The 19,452-nt window shown below is 50.8% G+C and overlaps 1 protein-coding gene across 1 annotated transcript; it reads right to left on the bottom strand.

Annotated features, from left to right (window-relative positions):
* Positions 1 to 2,112: 2,112 nt before the first annotated feature.
* Positions 2,113 to 16,165, bottom strand: Ftcd (formimidoyltransferase cyclodeaminase). The gene is made up of 14 exons (XM_050138558.1): positions 16,026 to 16,165; positions 15,057 to 15,240; positions 14,047 to 14,175; positions 12,425 to 12,513; positions 12,127 to 12,306; positions 10,900 to 11,037; positions 10,688 to 10,819; positions 9,049 to 9,110; positions 8,649 to 8,778; positions 8,258 to 8,419; positions 6,635 to 6,678; positions 6,281 to 6,419; positions 5,555 to 5,650; positions 2,113 to 4,547 (listed from the first exon to the last, which is right to left on the bottom strand). Exons 1-14 carry the CDS (start codon positions 16,077 to 16,079, stop codon positions 4,461 to 4,463), a joined length of 1,626 nt encoding a protein of 541 aa, XP_049994515.1. The 5' UTR covers positions 16,080 to 16,165; the 3' UTR covers positions 2,113 to 4,460.
* Positions 16,166 to 19,452: the final 3,287 nt, after the last annotated feature.

The following is a 19,452-nucleotide window of genomic DNA, read 5'->3' on the forward strand; positions in this document are numbered from 1 at the left end:
GCACCATGGAGGATCTGTCCTAGCTCTGAGGCCTGAGAGGTGGCACTCCCCTTGTCTTCAGAAGCCATCAGCACCACAGCAGGCCTCGTGAGATGTTCTCCCTATGTCCATCTGCCCAGATTCCCCGTTTTTCCATTGCTTTTCAGAACTGGATACATTTTTCCTGCGCCTCCTGGTTTACAACAGGAGCTGATAGGAAAGACAGTTCTACTTCACAGTATATGTAGGGAACTACTTCCAGCTCCGGGAACTTAGAAGGATTTTTTCCCCCAAAAGTTGGACCAAGTAAAACTGGTGTTGACTCCTTGAGTTTTCCACTGGCTCTTCCCTCCTAATAGTAACAAGTTCTAATTAGTTCTGCAGCTCTCGAGGCCGATTCTACCTCTACTTTTGGTACTGTAGATCTAAAGCCCTGCTATTTCAATCAACAGCCACTAATTCCACTTCAAAAGTGGCCTGCATTGGTGGAATCTTGGCATCTCCCTCTCTCCAACCTCTCCCATTCTGGCTCACGCTGCAGCCTTTTTCCTGCTCACAGCCATACTGACATCTAGTGTCCTCTGATAAGTTTGCCTGCTCCTGCCTAAGGACAAGGACTTGGCGTCTTTGAACTTATTTGTTTATCGATATCAAAAGCAGCCATATCCTGCTTCATTCCTGGATGTGCAGTGAACATCTCTCTCTCTGGGAGGGCAGCCGGGGTTATCTCCCTTTTTTGCATTTTTGTGCGTTTGGTGGACCCTTCCCATTTCTTTTGGTTTATCTTCACTAAGTACCTTATTTTTCATTTGCTGAACACTTACGCTTTGTGTATACTTAAACCGCTTGCTTTAAGAAATGTTTATAATCACATGACTCTTACTAGTGATCTTGGCTACATCTTAGTGTTTCCTAATAACTTAGGCTTTGTAAGAAATGGATCTCAGTTGTGGTACTGCCAAAACTTGGCAATGTCCTCCTCAGGCAGCTGCTTCACAGTCTTCAACTGCTGAGCAATTGCCACTGTCTCCCAGCTGTCTGCTTTACTCCAGATTGCCCTTAAAAAAAAAAAAAAAAAAAAAAAAAAAAAAAAAAAAAAAAAAAAAAGGCTGCTAATCTTAGTGGACCAGGGCCCTCCATATTCCAGAAAAACCTCTTCTCTTTGCAATGGGTGACATTTACAAAGACCTTCTCTCCATGTTGGGCCATACTCTGAAGTACAGGCCTTTGGAAGTCAACACATGCATTTAGACCTAAGCATCCCTGCTGTAACTCTGGCCACACGGCCTGCAGCAGAAACGCCCTAACCCTAACTCTGTCTCCCTACAAAGAATCACACAGAGTCCTAGCAATAAGCCCTACAAATAAGTCCCCACAATCTGAGTGTTCACCCAAGACTCTTATACATTTCATTAGCAATCCCACAAGCTGGGAATGTGGGATGACATGGAGGACCCCTCCACCCTCCAGAGTATAGACCACAGGACTATAACCAGGACCTCGCAGAGGAAAAGGAACACCCTTCACTGTGACGGACCCAGGATGGTATGAAAGCCAATCTCACAGAAGGGACTTTCACACACTAATGATATGGGAAAGGGTTCTGTTTTAGTTACGGTTTCTGTTGCTTTGGAGAGACACCATGACCACAACAACTCTTATAAAGGAAAACAGTTAACTGGGGTGGCAACTCACAGTTTCAGAGGTTGACTCCATTATCATGGTGTGACATGGCGGCGTGCAAGCAGACATGGTGCTGGAGCTGAGAGTCCTCCATCTTAATCAGCAGGCAACAGGAAGTGAACTAAGACACTGGGATGACTTGAGCATATATGAGACCCCAAAGCCCACCTCCACAGTGACACACTTTCTCCAATAAGGCCATACCCACTCCAACAAAGCCACACCTCCTACAGTACCAGTCCCTTTGGGAGCCATTTTCTTTCAAACCATCGCAGGTTCCACTCACTAGTGTCCCTTCAACAGTCACCCCAAACCAATAAATGCTACAAAGCCCCCTCACCAACACCCCTACCCAATGTGCCCATAACACAGTCCCTTCACAAATAACCCTTTACCAACATAGCATCACACTCTTCTTATTTATTATTATTATTATTTGGGGGGGTGGTTCAAGACAGAATCCTATTTCATACTATACAAGGCTATACCATACTAGGCTTCTCTCCACCATGGTGGGAACAGCCCATCTCCCACCCTGCTTTGGGTCCGTCATAGCCATTGTTCTAGTTAGTTTTCTTCCTATGCTGAATAACCAACAAAAAGCAATTTGGGAAGGGAAGAGTATGTTTGACTTATATTTTGATGTCACAAACCATCATTGAGGGAGATTGTAGCAGGAGCTCCAGCAGAAACCATAGAGGGCTCACTCCCCCTGGCTCATACCCAGCCAGTGTTCTTATACAACCCAGGACCACCTGCATAGGGGTGGCACTGCCCACAGTGGTCATGGCCTTCTCACATCAACCAACAATCAAGCAATTCCCCACAGACACGGCCACAGGCCAGTCAGATCTCAGCGTTCCTCAGCTAAGATTCCCTGACTCAGGTGACTCTTGGTTGTCGACAAACTAAGCAGGATGCCTCTTCATGAAAATGATAACACACCCAACTCCGCCGCCTACGCACCCCCAGAACACACGTGCTGGAAGGCAGAGTGTCAACCCAACCCTCTCTGCTGTCCTGCAGCCTCTCTGGGTTACAGTTGCTGGGGATATGTCTAGGGTTAGGGCCCTAAGTCCAGGAGACCTAGCAGAATCTCTTCTTTGCCTGAGGAAGGGCTAAAAGAAGCTGTACCCTGGAGAAGTAAGTCTTCTGGGCCACTGTTGTGTGTCTCCTCGGTATGAAGTGCAAAGCCTGGGCCCGGGAACTGGATGGAATCAAGTTCTCTGTCCTCAATGTACTTGGATATCAAGGAAAGAATAGAGAATCATCACCTGACTGTCCCTCCCCAAGACAGCCCCAACCCTGGGCAGGACACGCATTTGAGACTAGCAGCTCAGACAGCCATGAAAGATCCCATGGGCTAGAGCAATATACCAATATACCTCCAAATGCTCTTTGGGGGCAGCAAGGGGCCAAACCCCAGAGTCATCCTTGTTCTGTCTTGGACAGGAGCACAGGCATTTGTTATACACAAGTTGGCCAGGACCCCTCAGCGGAACTGGCTGCCCCCCACAAGCACCTTGTTAGGTTCAGTCTAATTTGTAGAACTTCCCGCACTGAAGGATCCACCCCTTTGCCAGCAACACATCTGAACCTTTGGTTCATGTTGCTTCCCCTGGTTGATGACTCTTCCCAGAAACAAGTGACTTAAATTTTCAGATAGCAAATCTGTCCTAAAAGGCATTTAGATTTTCTGCCTCACTTAAGAAGAATGTACCACAAGCTGTTTTCTTTTTATGTGCTGTGTTGATAACTGCAACCATACTTGGGAGACTTTCTCATGGAGTGGTACATCTGAAAGTCATTGGGGTGAGGGTTTTTATTAGTAATGGAGAATAGAGAGAAGATGTGAACCACGAAACAGCTGAGGATGGAGGACGGGGGAAGCCCCCCGTAATGGTGACACGGAAGCTAGGAGCAGACTGTCCAGTGAAGGGAGAGAATGTCCTCACAGCCCTCAGGAGCCAGACTTTCCCCAGTGTGAAGGCTTGGAGCACTACAGTCTCTGTCCCTTGCTACATGGCTGTGTTGGCTGCTCTTATGTCAACCTGACACAAACTAGAGTCACCAGCAAGGAAAGAACCTCAATTGAGAAAATGCTTCCATAAGATCTGACTGTAGGACATTTTCTTAAATAGTGATTGATGGAGGAAGGTAAGCAGCTCCCCTCCATGGCTTCTGCATCAGTTCCTGCCTCCAGGTTCCTGCCCAGCTTGAGTTCCTGTCCTGACTTCCTTTGATGATGAACAGTGATGTGGAAGTGTCAGTCAAACAAACCCTCTCCTCCCCAGGTTGCTTTTTGGTCATGGTATTTTGTCAGAGCGATGGTGATCCTAACTAAGACAATGGCAATGAGTTCAGTGCTCAGAGCATCCTAGAGCTGGCAGCATCCCCATAAACACTCCATCTGGGAATCTGGAGCTGGGGCTTCATTACTCACAAACGAAGGAGTCCCCTGGTCCTGCTCCCGATTCCAGTCTCAGCCTTGCCTTGCCCCCAAACCCAAGCACACCAGGCAGGTTTGTGTTCAGAATTTACTAGAAGCCACAGATAACAGAGGGTATCAGGCTAAATGCCTGCAGTAGACCACCGCCAATCAGACCCTACTCCCTACCCCAAACCACCTCCGTTGCATCTACAGCATCCTACACAGACAGTTGTGTGTAGAGCCCCAACCTGACACTGCTGACGTCATGGCTGAATCTTCCCTCCAAGGAGGCTTGGGTCACTTAGGATAGGTAAAGACCCCTGGAAGTTGGACCATTCATGGCGCGGGGGGGAAGGGGAGCATCTCTTTATTCCCTCCGTGCTTCTAGGCTATCCAACACAAGTGCAGCCTGGGTCTTGGCTTCCTGCAGAAGGCTGGAGATTCGATGGCGCATCTGACAGACATAGAGAGATATGTCATCCTACCCCCTCCATGCTTGCTGTGACCTGCTGCTCCTAACAGAAAAATCTCAGGCTCCTACTGCCACCTCCCCATGGCATACCCACCTCACAGTGACTAGGGTCATCTTGGACAGCCACTCCTAGATGTATCAGTGTGGGTAGAAGTTTTGGAGACAGCCATACCCACTGACCCTCCACAGACTCCCATCCCGTTTCTTCTACTTCTGCCCAGACTGCTGAGGGGACAGCTGTATCCATAAGACCCAGAGGGCTCACTCACAGAGGTCATATTATCTAAAGTTGGTCAGGGAGGGGCTAGACCCCAAAGATGCCCAATTGCTAGCATTCTACTTAAGAACTGAGCCCTTAAAAAAAAAAAAAAGCTCTTTCAAAGTTGTCACAAATATCTAGGAGACAGATGCTTAAGAATGGCTGTCAGAGCTAGGGTATGGAACAGTGTGTCTGCTAATTGACAGAGGGTTCCTTTGAAGCAATAAAAATGTCCTGGAACTTGCTAGAATGATGGCTATACAATACTGAGAACGTGCAAAAATCCTACCGAATTCTATGTTTTAATATAGGAATTTGTATGTTCTGTGATTTTTACCTCAATAATACAATAAAATTGCCATGCAGCTGTTATAAATGCTGAGATTGTGTTCATTGTTTAAAGCCATTATTTTTCCAGTGCCTGGGGTATTGGTGCTTGGGGGTCCCCAGGCCTGGAATTGCCAAGTCTTCAACTCTACTATAAGAGCAGGGTAGGTGGTATGGGCACTGGGGCACTATTTAGCAACTTTTCATCTCCTAGTCAGGTCTGGACCCATGGGAAGGGGGATGTCAGTGTATGCCCGCAGACACCTGATCACCCTGTACCCATGGCTCCAGGAGAGACACCAAGAGCCTGTTCCTTCAGGTGACCAGCAAGAGTCATCCCTGCCCACGACAGACATTGCAGGTCCCTGGGTGGGGCCTGGCATCAAGTCTTCCCCCTGCCCACCTTCTCTTTAAATGCATCATCGGTCATGTCCTTCAGGTTGATGAGCACATTGAAGTATGCACCAAACACGCCTGTCTCCAAGGCTTTGGCTGCCACCTGAAGAGACACCAGTGAAAGGGGATGGTTCTGGACCCACAATGCCTCTGTGCCTCTTGTAAATATCAACAACCCTCCTGTTGAGACTGAGCAAGCTGACCCATTCTATGGGTTGACAGGCAAGGGCTTCATGCAGGGACCTGCATTCTTCAACCACTAAGCCTGACCCTACCCAGAGATCAGGCTACCATGGCCATGTTGGTCTGAGACCTGAACTGAGAAAAGGAACCCACTACTAATTTGAAGATGCGGCTCCTGGAGGCCTGGGGAGGCTATGAAGGTATACTTTAGAGGCTGTGGATCCCTCTGAACCTGCCCTCAGCAGTTATCTGCCTGCAAACTAGAGCCACTCCCAGTAGAGAGGATCAGTTCGCTGGGGCCTCCAGGCCATACTCTGAAATACACTGCATACTGTAGGGTTTCTGGGTTAGTTGTAGGGGCCATAGGTCATGCCTCTGCTTTGTCCCATCCCCCATACAGGATGAGTGATGTCCACTTCCACAGGCTGGCTCAGGTATCTCCCCGTATGTAAGCTCTGAAGATACCCAAGTTGCTGTTAACTGTGGACCAACATTGAACAAGAATGTGAATACCACCCTGAGCTGCTCTGACACCCTGGAACCCTCATACCTGCAGGTCAGACAAGCAGGCCAGGTTCCCACATAGGGCCAGCTCCTTCAGCACTGGCCACAGCTGGGACACAGTCTCTGCCAGCTTCAGTGGCACAGCAACCGCCTGTCTCAGCCCCTCCTGCAGAGCACAGGCCCGCCTAGAACCCAGGCGGCCATACGTGCGTTAGGGGCTGAGTGCATTCTGACCCCCAACCATCATGGTCCCTTCCCAAAGGCTGAGCACACCGACTCAGGAGTGACAAAATGATCATTACTCACTACCCATGGTGCACCTGTGCCAACCCCCACCCCCAGACACTGAGACCCATGGCCCAGAGGGTCCAGCAGGCCCACTGGCCAATATTGTGCTCACCTGTCCCTTTCTTCGGCTGTGTTCTTGGGCAGCTTTATTGCCTCCTATAGGGAAAAAAAAAAAAAGACCAAAACACACATGGTGAGTGGCCACGAAGAACTGGCTGTGTCCCCTAGCCATGCTGGGATAGCAGTGAGGACCGTGTCCTGGGATGTAGCAGCACGGGCAGCATGGGCACTGCTTATCCATGGCCTCTAGCGTGGGCGTTTCCTACTGAAGCGCATCATATGCTACAGGCCACAGGCAGGGACACCTTCTGTGGGGATGATGTTTCTGTTGGTATCTGTGGTCTCCAGCACTTGGTGCCTGGGTCTGGGTGTCATAGGTCCCCACAGCCACCTGGAGAAGACAGGTGAGTGGCGTTCTCTGGGGACCTTTAAAGGCTCCTGGATTCTTCCAGTCATCCTCCCTACAGTACCAAGTTCTGATGGTGCGAACGACTTTACCGTACGCAGTCTAAACACACAAGGGCGGCGCTGACGTTGGAAGCTCTAAGGCCTTTTCCACCACGGTGCCGCATCCCTTGTCCCTGGCCATCTGTAGACCTGGCCTTTTTTCCTGAATGGTGACAGGTAGCGTTTGTGATTTCATGAGAAGAGACTCTGTGTGTGGTGAGTGCTGTGGGTCTCAGCTTTCCATAACACCCTCCAATCTTGCAGGATGGGACAGGGCAAGAGAAAGCTGGGTAGGTCGTACGCACACTGGTGTTGGTGTATTCACCCAGATCTCAACCAGTCTCTCTGTCTCCATGTGTATCCCTGTCTCTCTGTCTCTGTGTATATCCCTGTCTGTCTCCATGTGTACCCCTGTCTCTCTGTCTTCGTATATATCCCTGTCTCTCTGTCCCTATGTACCCCTGTCTCTCTGTCTCCGTGTATGTCCCTGTCTCTCTGTCTCCATGTATATCCCTGTCTCTCTGTATATCTCTCTTTATTTCTCTCTGTGTGTATCTCTCATTTCTAATCATTTCTTTCATCTGTTCAGAGTCTGGCCCTGCATCCTTGCTATATCCACTCATCTGCCCACAGTCTGTAATTATTTTTCAAGATGGGTTTTCCACCTCCGAACTCTCCTGGTGGCACCTGTTATGTTGTGGCTGAGGGGTTCTTTCTAGTCCTTAATCTTCATGCTTCTTCTGTCAAGGTTTTTATGACCTCAGAGCTCTAGCCTGCTAAAGAGGTCAGGACAGGGGGCTGCCCCGGCAGTTTGCCCCTCATCCGGGTATAGTGCTGACCTCCAGGATGGCCCAGATGACCTACAGGCAAGAGGCTTCCTTCCTACAGGTCTCTAGAATCTGGGGTCCAGATCTCACATATCTCTGGCCTGGAAGCCAAGATCCTGGCTGGCCAATCTGAGACATGTCTGCTGTTATCTTCAATGTTACCAGCTAGTATCCCTCCAGGATCCCCAACCCCGGGGCACCCCATTCTGGGGTCCTGCCCTCCTAAGTTCGCTTTCCTGGGGCAAAGTCCATGCTCTCCAGACCTAGACCCTCAAGGTTGCTGAAAGTAGGGGCTCCTAAAATACTGGCAGATCGTGCCACCTTCCCAATGTCCTGCCCCTGGCTCCAAATTTGCAGGTTACTACGGCTACAAGTCCAGCCTGGCCATTGAGCATGCTTACCAGACAGGCAGCAAAAGCCTGGGCATCAGCATCCACCAATGGGATTAGCTGGGCGGAGGCCGCATGGAATGGTGGGATCAGGCGTCGCATGGTGGAGTCCAGGTGATCAAACTGGCGCCGCCCGTAGGTCATCTGGCCCACCATAGAGGCCAGGGCTGCACCCTGGTAAGGGGCAAGCTGTGGGAGCTACCCGGGGGGGGGGCCTGGCCACCCCAAGCCAGAGCCCAACAGGGAACCCCAAGTTCAGGGAGATCAAGTGTGGAATCTCACTCAGCAGGGTCCCCCACCACCACAGAGTCCCACCCTCCAGAATCCCCCACTATCAACCCCAACCCGGCCTGGGTCCTGCCATTTATGGCTCTGCCCTCAATGGGTTACCTCAGGTGCTCACCATGGCTGCAACAGCCGCTGCTACAGAGCCGCCGCCTGGGGCAGCAGAGCGGGCGCCCACCTCCCGAACAAAATTGAGCAGTGACTTGTCCATCAGGCTCTGCTCCGGTCCACTAGCTGGAACCAGGTACCTACCAATGGGAGCCGCTTAAAGAAGCGGAGACACACCCCTTTACCCCCAGCCCCAAGCTGATAGGCGGGAAAGAAGAGAAGGAGGCGGGCTGGAAGGGGGCAGGACCGAAGCATGCAGAGAAGTTGGAGGATCAGGCACCTGGTTTAAGATTTGGTGATCAGAGATGTGAAGATGAGGAAGTGGAAGAGGGGGGAAAGGGGTAAAACAAGGGAAGGAGGGGCAGGAAGCGGGCAGGGTGGAAGAGTGGGGAAGAGATGCGAGGCCTCACTCAATGATCCTCTCCTTCGGGTCGAAGGGTGCCAGGGAATCCAGGCCCAGGCGGTTCACCACCTGCAGAGAGGACATCACACCTTAGCCCACTGCTCAGCTTGGCGCCACCTTGACAAGTTTTTCCCACCCTCCCTTCCCAGGAACCTTGCCTGTTCGCTTCCTGACAGGTTGGTATACAGACAGAAACACTCCACATTCCCAGGGCAAACAGGACAAAGAAAGGGTTGCCCGCCCTTCCCTCCCAACAGAGCCTAGGTGGCCATGGGAAGGGCCAGCTAAATCCTCTTCTTGGGATTAGATTCTAATTCAGAATCTAATAGATTCTTACAAACAGGGGCAACCTTGATTACCCTGCACATAAATGTGAGGGAAACCGAGTTTCGCCCAAATTCAGGATACAGTGAAAACAGTCCCATCTGGATTCGAATTCATCTCAGCAAAAACTTTCAACCCATTATGAAGCCATGCAACGGGGACAACACATTTCACTTTCTGAAAGCAGAAAGGGACACACACACACTCGAAGGACACAAGCAGAGTGCACTCCAAAGGTGGTTCTGGGGGCGGGTAAAGGATGCCACCTAAGAGTTGGGTCACGGAATCAGCAAGCAGTGAAGGACGGATACTCTAGGGAAGGACGGATACTCTAGGGAAGGACAGGTACTCTAGGGAAGGACAGATACTCTAGGGAAGGATGGGTACTCTAGGGCAGGATGGATACTCTAGTGAAGGACGGGTACTCTAGGGAAGGACGGATACTCTAGGGAAGGACGGGTACTCTAGGAAAGGACGGGTACTCTAGGAAAGGATGGGTACTCTAGGGAAGGATGGGAAAACAAGGCAATATTGCCAGAGATGCGGCCACCCCCAGAGCAGATCCTGGGCCCAATGAGACAAGCAAATGTGCTATAGACAAGAGGGTCATGTGTAGATGGGACCAGGGGAGGGGCACCTGGGACATATCTACCCAAATCCATGGACTGTGTTTTACTGGGGTGTAAGGAACCTGACCGGGGGGGAGGGGGGCTGGCAGCAGACACAGCTCTTCAGAGAAGCAGCCAGCCTAGGAATTAGGAAGGCAGAGAACATAGTGTTTATGTAGTACAAGTTCCAGAGGAACCCTTCATGAGGTTCTACAGGGCCATGAAAGTGGAAAATCTTCTACCTACGAGTAAAGAGCTGGCCACAGAGCTTGCTCAGTAAAGTTCTTGCCATGCAAGCACAAAACCTTGAGTCAGGCCCCCAGGACCCATATCAAAATCAAGTAATTGGTTAATAATTAATTAAAAAATCCTGGCATGGTGGTAAGCACATTACTTGTAATTTCAGTGCTGGGGAAGTAGAGACAGAAGGATTAGCCTACTTGGTTCCAGTGAGAGACCCTATTTAAAAAAAAAAAAAAAAAAGATGGATGGCCCCTTAGAAATACAACACACACACACGCACTCATGCACACACACACACACAGACACACACACACACACACGCATCAATAAAACAAAGGAACTGAAGGAAGAAGAGGGTTTTGAATTTGGGGTGGGCCTGTTTGGAAGCATGAGCTTGCTCCTGGAGCAGCTGAAGGCCTACAGCCCCCATGCCTTCCTTGGCATCTCACTCCCAAAAGGAGCACAGCCCACCAGCCGTATCCGGTGCTCCTCCTCCAGAACAAACAACTTCTCCTTGTCGCAGTAGAAGGCCGCAGCATCCAGCAAGGCCTTCAGAGGCACCAGGCCCACCAGCTGCGAGCCCACCACTGGGAGGTTCAGCTCCTGTGAGACAGAGGCAGTGAGGTCAGCTGCTGGGGGTTTCCCAATGTGAGAAGGGTGGGAGCAGCTGCTTCTCTACCCACCTGAGCCTCTCTGCAGGCCTCCTCGTAGACTGTGTGCAGAGCTGTGACCTCAAAGTCCAGGAGGTTTGTGGACACCTGAGCCAGGTTCTTCTCATCCAGGTACCAACCGATGCCCTGAACCTTTTTCAGACGTCCTGGCTACGAAGAGATGCGTTCCCCAGCCTGGGCTAAGAATCTGGGCTCTGAATGGCCCCTGCCCAGCCTTCATCATGCCTAGCTCTGAGAGCCTCTTGTGCTTGTGTCCCCTAGCCAGATGAGTCAGGCGAGGTCCCCCCCTCCCCCATAGCTGGGTCGGCACTGTGACTCTCCTTGCTCGATCATCCTTGGTCTGGCTAGAGAGACGAGGCAAAACCTCACCCACCACATGAAAACTGAGACCACGTTTGGTGCAGGTCTCTGACCATACCATGTCTGAGAGACCTAGGGACACTGATGTGGGAAGCCAGGGAAAGTCCCAACTCCCCTTGTCATCCATACCCCACCTGCTTGTCACTCTGATCCTCTCTTTGATGATCTGAGAGAGGCAGACACTCTGACCTCATCTTTGGAACAGACATAATGGACTCGAGGGTCCCTGTGCTTTGCGTTGTACTTACAGGCTGCTGATTCTCCAGGCAGCTAGGCTCCTGGAGCCTCACTGTCTAGCAAGATGTGAGGCTGGGACACATGGGAAGATGACTTCCAGTCACCATGTACGTCTAGGTCACCTGTGTCTGATACGGACTCTGAGAAGTGATGCTCAAGCTAGCTTACAGTTTCTATGCAGACCTGGCAGGGGAGCCTTCACAACACTTGAAGCTTTACTGAGGCATTGTATGTGTGTGTGTGGGGGGGGACATATTTAGAGCAACTGGAGAGATGTGAAGACATCTCAGACGGCTGAGGCAGTTGTCAACACAGAAGCCTGACCCTGTCTGCTGTGGAAGTCTGTTAAAATAAGGGCAGCTGGGGTTGCCGGAGAGCTGCTTTTCCAGAGGACCTGGGTTCCAGGCACCTACATGATGGCTTCTAACCATTAACCTCAGTCCCAAGGGCCCCAGCACCCTCTTCTGGCACATACGCAGGCAAAACGCATACAAATTTTTAAAGGGGATCCTCAGTTTCAAACACTGAACTCTGAGGCTGAGACAACCCCCCCCCAGGCTGTGACACTAAGGGGAACAATCTCCCCAGGGGGTTCGGAGGAAGACCCCTGGGGCATGGGACAGCAAGGCAGAAGCTACCCACCTGGTCTTTCCCGCGGCCTTGCTCCCGGAGGTTGAGAGCAATGCGATGGGCCTGTTCCTTGGTGCTGAGCAGGTTGATGTTGAATGCAATGAGGAATTTCCGCGCACCTGTGACAGTGGCGCCCCAACTGGGGACAAAGGAGCTAGGGCCGAAGTCAGGCACCCACTCTACCTGTTTGAGCTGCAGGAACATTCGCATGGGGTGAGGTGGAGGGGTCCCAGGCCTGCCCACTCTCCCCAGGGGAAAAAAACGGCAGGGAGACCACCCTCTCACACCCGGGCACCTATTGGGGCAGCACCTTCTCAGGCAGGGCCTCATACTCTCCAGCCCGGATAGCAGGCAGGGTCTGCCGACTGGGTGTCTGCGCTGCCTCACCATAGAGGTACACTGCAAAGGAACCCAAGTGGTCAGGTGCTTAGCAGGGCAGAATCCAGTATATCCTCAGTCCCACAGGGGCCCAGGCAGGGCAGCTCCTTCCAAATTCAACTGGGGGTAGATTTTCCTTAGCTGGCTCTCTCTGAGGAGCCCCCGCCTTCTCCACACTCTTGGAGTGGGTACAGCAGTACAGATGGCATAGCATAGACCTCCTGCCCACGCAAAACCAGTGCCACTGAAGAGGGCATGCTTATAGGGGTTAGGGTAGGATATGTGGGGAGTGCTGACGGATACACTCAGGTTTCTTTTTTTAAAATGTGTTTTTAGGGGCTGGAGAGATGGCTCAAGGTTAAGAGCATTGCCTGCCCTTCCAAAGGTCCTGAGTTCAATTCTCAGCAACCACACGGTGGCTCACAACCATCTGTAATGAGGTCTGGGGCCCTCTTCTGGCCTGCAGGCATACACACAGACAGAATATTGTATACTAAATAAATAAAGTGTTTTTACTGTGTGGTGAACCTGTCCTCATAGGAGGAAAAAGCAGAACTTGCCCTACTCATGGGCCTTAACCTCAGATGTTAGCCTGGTTGGGTCCCACCCTGTGCTGCCATATGGACGGTCTATCCTGGGGTCTCCCCACCCTGTGCTGCTATATGAATGGTCTATCCTCGGGTCTCCCCACCCTGTGCTGCCATATGGACGGTCTATCCTGGGGTCTCCTCACAACGCCATGTTGTGTTTGTTTCTAGTGTGTCTCCTATCATTTTCTTGATCTAATTCCCCAAATGAAATCTTTCCCCTCATTTTTCATGTCTGTATGGTATGCATTTGTGCATGCAAGCCTATGCCTTTGTATGAGCTCGTTACATGTGTGCATATGCATGGGGAGGCCCAGGATTGGTCATTCTTCTTCAGCGTCATTCATTGAGGTGGGTCTCTCAATCACACCCAGAATTCCCTGGCGTGCTAATTATCTTCTTCTGTCTCTGCCTTACACAGCTGGGATGACATTACGCCCATCGCATGTATGGAGGTTTCTGGAAATCTGAACTCTGGTCCTCATGTTTGAATGGCAGGTGCTTAAACCAGTGAGCCATCTCTCCCGCCCTAAATTCTTTTCCCTCCCTTCCTTCCTTCCTTCCTTCCTTCCTTCCTTCCTTCCTTCCTTCCTTCCTTTCTTCTTTCCTTCCTGCCTGCCTCCCTCCCTCCCTTCTTTCCTTCCTTCCTTCCATCTGTCCATCCTTCCTTTCTTTTTTGGTAGTGATCTTCATTCTTTTTGCTTTGGTTTGTTTCTTTTTAATATTTACTTATTTTTTGAGATAGGGTCTATGTAGCCCAGGCTGAAACTCTCTATTGTAGAGCAAGAGCAAGCTGGCCTTGAACTCACAGAGATCTGCATGCTTCCGCCTCGCCTCGCCTCCTGAGCACTAGGATTAAAAGTGGGTACCTCCGTGCTAAGCATGATCTGCATCCTTAGAAGGTGTCGAGGACAGCATTGTCAGAGACTGGAATCCAGAACCCCATCGATCCTTCCAGGGCACTCACCTGGTACATTGAGCTCCTCTGCCAGCCGCTGGCCAAAGGCCTTAGCACAGAGCACACACTCGTCCATGCTGACGCCCCTCACCGGGATGAAGGGGCAAACATCCAGAGCGCCCATGCGAGGGTGCTCTCCTGCGGGAAAGGGGGCAGGCCATCACCCTTACAGATATCCACACTGATCACAGAAAACCACCAGCTTCAAGTGGTTGGCAGCAGCAGTTCCTCCCAGGCTGGACTATTAGGAATGCCACAGAACATGGGGACTATTGTTGCTATGGCTGGCATAGAAGGTCTTTAAAGCCCTAGAGAAGGGGTAGGGCTTGCGTAAGCTGGCCCTTTATAATAATTTAAAAAAAAAAAACAACACAAAACAAAGGCCTTCAGTGAGACCTTGCCAGGCTGAAAGTATCTGATGATGAGCCAGTTCTACCTTCACTGGCAGCAGAGAATCCACACCACATCCAGAATACTGTGCCTGGCTCCTCCTACCCTTGACAAGCCTGTTATCTTCTCCTTACCGTGACCTCTGCAAACCGCTCTCTGAGAACGGACAGAGGCCTTGGCTTTTTGCCCAGCTCTGTGTGTCCACCAACCTTTGACCCTGCCCACCCCTGCCGTTGTGTTTGGTTTTGAGGCAGTTGACAAGTTTGCTTCCTAGTACCGTGTCCTCTTCTGTCTCCCTGAGGCCTCAGTCTAGTCAAGACCTTGGCATGAGTGAGACCCTGTAGATTCACTGAACCCCACTGAACCCCACCCTAGGGGGTTGCTGATCTCCATAGCCTGTGTCCTAGGGCCATCTCCCGACCTTTCCGCCAATCCACTCCTGCAAATAGGGAACACCATGTAGCCCTGATGCTAGTCCTAGGGGAGCCTCCAAGGAGAGGCCCGCCCACAGACCTGTTGCACTTACACCCATGTCCACGCCCCGAGCCTGCCCCTCTCCCAGGATACCGTGGCACAAGCTCAGCCTGGGAACTGAGACATGGGAGGCCTGGCCCATCTCAAGTCCTCACCCTTGTGCTTGCTCATGTCGATGAGCTGTGAGGCCACCCGGGCAGCATTGAGAGCTCCCTCGACCACACACTCTGGCCGCCCCACGAAAGTATAGACAGTGCGGTTGGTGGAGGGTCCAGCATCAACATCCAGTAGCACACAGCCTGGGGTCTGGGAGATGGCTCGGGAAATGGCATCAATCACCTGGAGATACAGGCCCAACATCATGCCCCTCAGTCCCTACTTGGAGAGGTTGTAGCCCCACACCCAAGTGTGATCTCAAGAAGGAGGTTTGAGGGATCCCCCAAAGAACTAAGCTTCAGTCCCAGAACCCACAAGGCACAATAAGGAAGGCCCCAGTGGCAGTGACTATGGCCACCCCAGGTTTAGGGTGGCCCAGAAAAATAGATAACGAGCCTGCTGCCACACCCAGACCCTCAGAGGGGGTGAACCGAGTTACAGCCTTCCATGGGAACAGCAGGGTAGGGACCGTTTGCTAACCATGGGAAGGAACCCTGACGAGCGCAGAACCTGCCAGGTCAGGAGCTGGGCTCAGAGCTCAAACCCTATCCTAAGGACCCCTCTGGCCTCAGTTTCCCCATCAGGTAAGAGGGCCGATAATAATGCCTACTTCCCAAGGCTCCATGGGTGAGGAAAGAGTTAATACATATGGGAATAACCTTTCCTGTGACCTCAAATAACTCTGTCCTCTGCCTCTGTATTCAAGGGACTTCACTGTCAGAAACACTGAGGTCACAGGATTCATGACCCCCTCCAGGAGCACTCCAAAATCCCCAGGCCCACTTGCCAGTTCTCCAGAGTCCCCCCAAATCCATGGAACGTTCCAGAGCTGACGGAGATGGCTCCTTTGAGGGGGCCAGTAGGCTGTGGCTCTGCCCATCCTGGAGGCAATCTCCTCCCACCCCAAACTCACTCCCTTCCTGTGACCAAAACACCCACACATCCTGCCAGCCCCAAAGGAGCCTCACCTCCTGGTTGTTCCCCTCTGAGAAGTTGGGGACACATTCCACCAACTGGGACATGGTCAGCCCTGGGTCCAGTCGCTCTTCTCAAAAGGCAGTAGAGGTGTGTGGAGTGACGGCCCTTTGGTGGCCCTGGGCCTTTATACCTCCTCACGGCTAGTTTCTTATTAACCAGGGACCGCGCAAAGGGAGCTGGAGAGTGGAGGGTGCTCCCCAGTTAAGTACATGCTCTCCAGGATGGATTCTCCAAGTCACACAATCAGGGTCAGAGGGCACATGCTGAGGACTCTTGGGGGCCTAGAGGGGCAGAGTTAAAGCTAGGGCATCAGGCCAACCTGGGTTCAAGGCCCAGCTTGATCCAGGGCTGCCTGTTGACCATCCAGATGACAGTTTTGCCCTCAAAATGTGGCCTTTCCAGAGGAGGACCCATGGGACTTCTGGGTTGCTATCTTTTCATAGAGGACCTGATCCTCGGGGATATAGGGGGATGAGGCCATGTGTGAAGCCTAGCATAAAGCCTGGTCCTCCACAGAAGTCGACTTAGCTCAGAGAGGCAGGAGAGAGTGTCGGGTGAGAGCGAGAATGTGTGGAACCATGGGAATGTATGTGTGTGTATGTGTGTTTATATGTGCAATCCATGGAGTAGGTGTACATATGGGTGAATGGAGTGGCTATGGGTGTGAGTGTATATAGGAATATATGTGAATCTGTAGGGGTTGGTATGACTGTGCAGATAGTTATTAGAATACACACATATTCTGTAAGGATGATGGCATAGATGTGGATGTTGGTGTTTGCAAGTGGATGATGTTAATGCGTGTCGACCATGATACAGGAAAGATGGATACTGGTGTTGTATATAGGCACTGATGTGAACAAACCTGTGGGGGGAGGTGCTGTATCTGTGTGTGTATATGTATGTGTATATGTGTGTATGTGTGTGCATGTATGTGTGTCTGTGTACGCATGTATATGTGTATTGTGTATGTATGTGTGTGCATGTATGTGTATGTATGTGTGTGTATGTATGTGTGTGTCCTAGTTTGCTTTTCTGTTGCTATGGTAAAACACTCTAACCAAAAGTCAGTCAAGGAAGAAAAGGTTTATTTCCGCTTACACTTCCAGGCCTTAGGCCATCCTTGAGGGAAGTCAAGGCAGGCATTCAAGAGGCAATGAAGCAGACACCATGGAGGAACATCGTTTAGTGATTTGCTTCCTGGCTCACTCCTAGAGTCCTGCCTAAGGAATAGTTCTTCCCATAATAGACTGGACCCCCCTGTAGCAATCAAGAACCAAGCCAACCAGGCGGTGGTGGCACATACCTTTAATCCCAGCACTCAGGAGGCAGAGGCAGGCGGATCTCTGTGAGTTCGAGGTCAACCTGATCTACAGAGCTAGTCCCAGGACAGCCAGTGCTACACAAAGAAACCCTGTCTTGAAACACAAACGAACAAAAAAAAAAAAAAACACAAAACAAAAACCAAGCCAATTCCTGGAGCTAGAGAAATGGTTCAGTAGTTAGGAGTATTGTTCTTGCTGAGAACCCAAGTTCAATCCCAGCACCCACATGGCAGCTTATAGCCATCTGTAATTCCAGTTTCAGGGGATCTGACACCCTCTTCTGATCTCCATGGGCACTGGGCACACATATATTCCACAAATGTATATGCAGGCAAAATATTCACACATAAAATAAATCTAAAAAACAATTAAGAAGACAATTGCCCACAGACATGGCCACAGACCAGTCTGACCTGGGCAATCAGCCATTCACTTGAGGTTCTCGGTTCCCAGGAGACTCTAGGTTGCATCAAGTCAATAATAAAAACTAACCAGCACAATGTATATGTTGTTGTGTGTAAGCATGCCTGTGGGCACTGGGATTAGTGTTCATGTACAGACGTTAATGCTTGCATCTATGTGGGTATTGCTGTGTATCTATGTATTCAGGTATTTGTATATGAGTGAATGTTGGAATGAGTATGTGTGTGTGTGGAGGTATATGTATAGATATTTGAACACACACACATGTGTACTTGTTGAATGTACATGGGCTGTTGGGGCAGGTATTAGGTAGGAGTATACATGTGGTAACTGGTGTGAAAGTGGCGGGTGATGCTGCTACATATGATTTGCTATCTGGTATTGTGTTCCCAGGGCAGGGAAGGTTTTTCTCACTACTGATTCTGGAGCCAAAACTTCTTATGTATACAGGTAGAGCACTGTATACATAATGAATTATTTCTATGTAGAGGCTGGTGTATCCCTTCCATATGGGGTCCATGGATCTGGACACAAATGAACACCCCTGTCCTAGAGACAGAACCCTTCTCAAGTGCTGTACGTACCCACATACTTCACAAAGATGCCCCCAGGACTCCACAAAACCTTTGGGGGGTATCAGAGTGTCAAGATACATCAGCTCACAGTGTTGATGGGCCCGGAGGAAGTGATGCATGTGGACTTGGAGACTCAATCTCCCCCGTTGAAGGTACCACAAAGCAGTACCACAAAGCTGGAACAAGCGGAAGTGAAATGCTGGGTCCAGACACGAATGCAGACCAGAAATCCATTGCCCATGCAGAAGTGTCCTGAATCATTCATGCAGGCATTGCCCCTGGACAGGTGGAGCATGACTCCACCCCTCCAATGTGGGCACTGGAAACCAGTAACAACCTGTACCCATCTCCGGGGGACTCAGCCAAATTATACCACTGTCAGAGCTTGCCTGAATCCCCCCCCACACACACACACACACATTCACCACTGCCGCATCTCCTTTCATGCAGGAACATCCTCAAGCCTTCTAAACAATGCACCAGGTACTGCATTTGGGGAGGGCTTCTGCTGAGGTACTGAGCCCTGATCTCTTAGCACTCTCCCAAGCCTGGGCCCACCATGTGAGCCGAGGATAGTCAAGTGGACACACAGCAGCCTGGAACCACTCAGAGCTGACCTCAAGAGCTTGGGTTTGGAATGTTCCCAAAAGCTCATCATTGAAAGCCTGGTCCTGATGACAGTGACGTTAGGAGAAAGGGCTTTGGGAGCATGATTGGATCATGAGGTCTCCGGTCTCTTGGATGGATTAAGTCATTGATGAGTTTGTATTGAATGGATTATTGGGAGCTGATGGAAGCTGTAGGAGGTGGAGGCCTGGTGGGAAGAGGTAGATCCTTGTCCCATATCCATGTTCTCTCTGCTTCCTGGACTCGGACATGAGCAGCTAGCTCTATCTCACCGTGTACCCCCTACCCTGATATTATGCTCCATCATAGGTACAGATATAATGGAGTCAGCCAAACATGGCCTGAAGCCTCTGAAATGTGAGCTAAAGATATCTTTTCTCATGAAGTTGACTTTCTCAGGTGTCTTACCACAGTGAGGGAAAACCAACGCAGAGACTCACGGTCAAGTCCCAGGCCCAGTTCTTCCG

This window comes from Alexandromys fortis, unplaced genomic scaffold (genome assembly GCF_014885135.2).
Source record: "Alexandromys fortis isolate MF-2015 unplaced genomic scaffold, M_Fortis_MF-2015_v1.1 scaffold_9, whole genome shotgun sequence".
In the NCBI taxonomy this organism is placed as follows: Eukaryota; Metazoa; Chordata; class Mammalia; order Rodentia; family Cricetidae; genus Alexandromys; species Alexandromys fortis.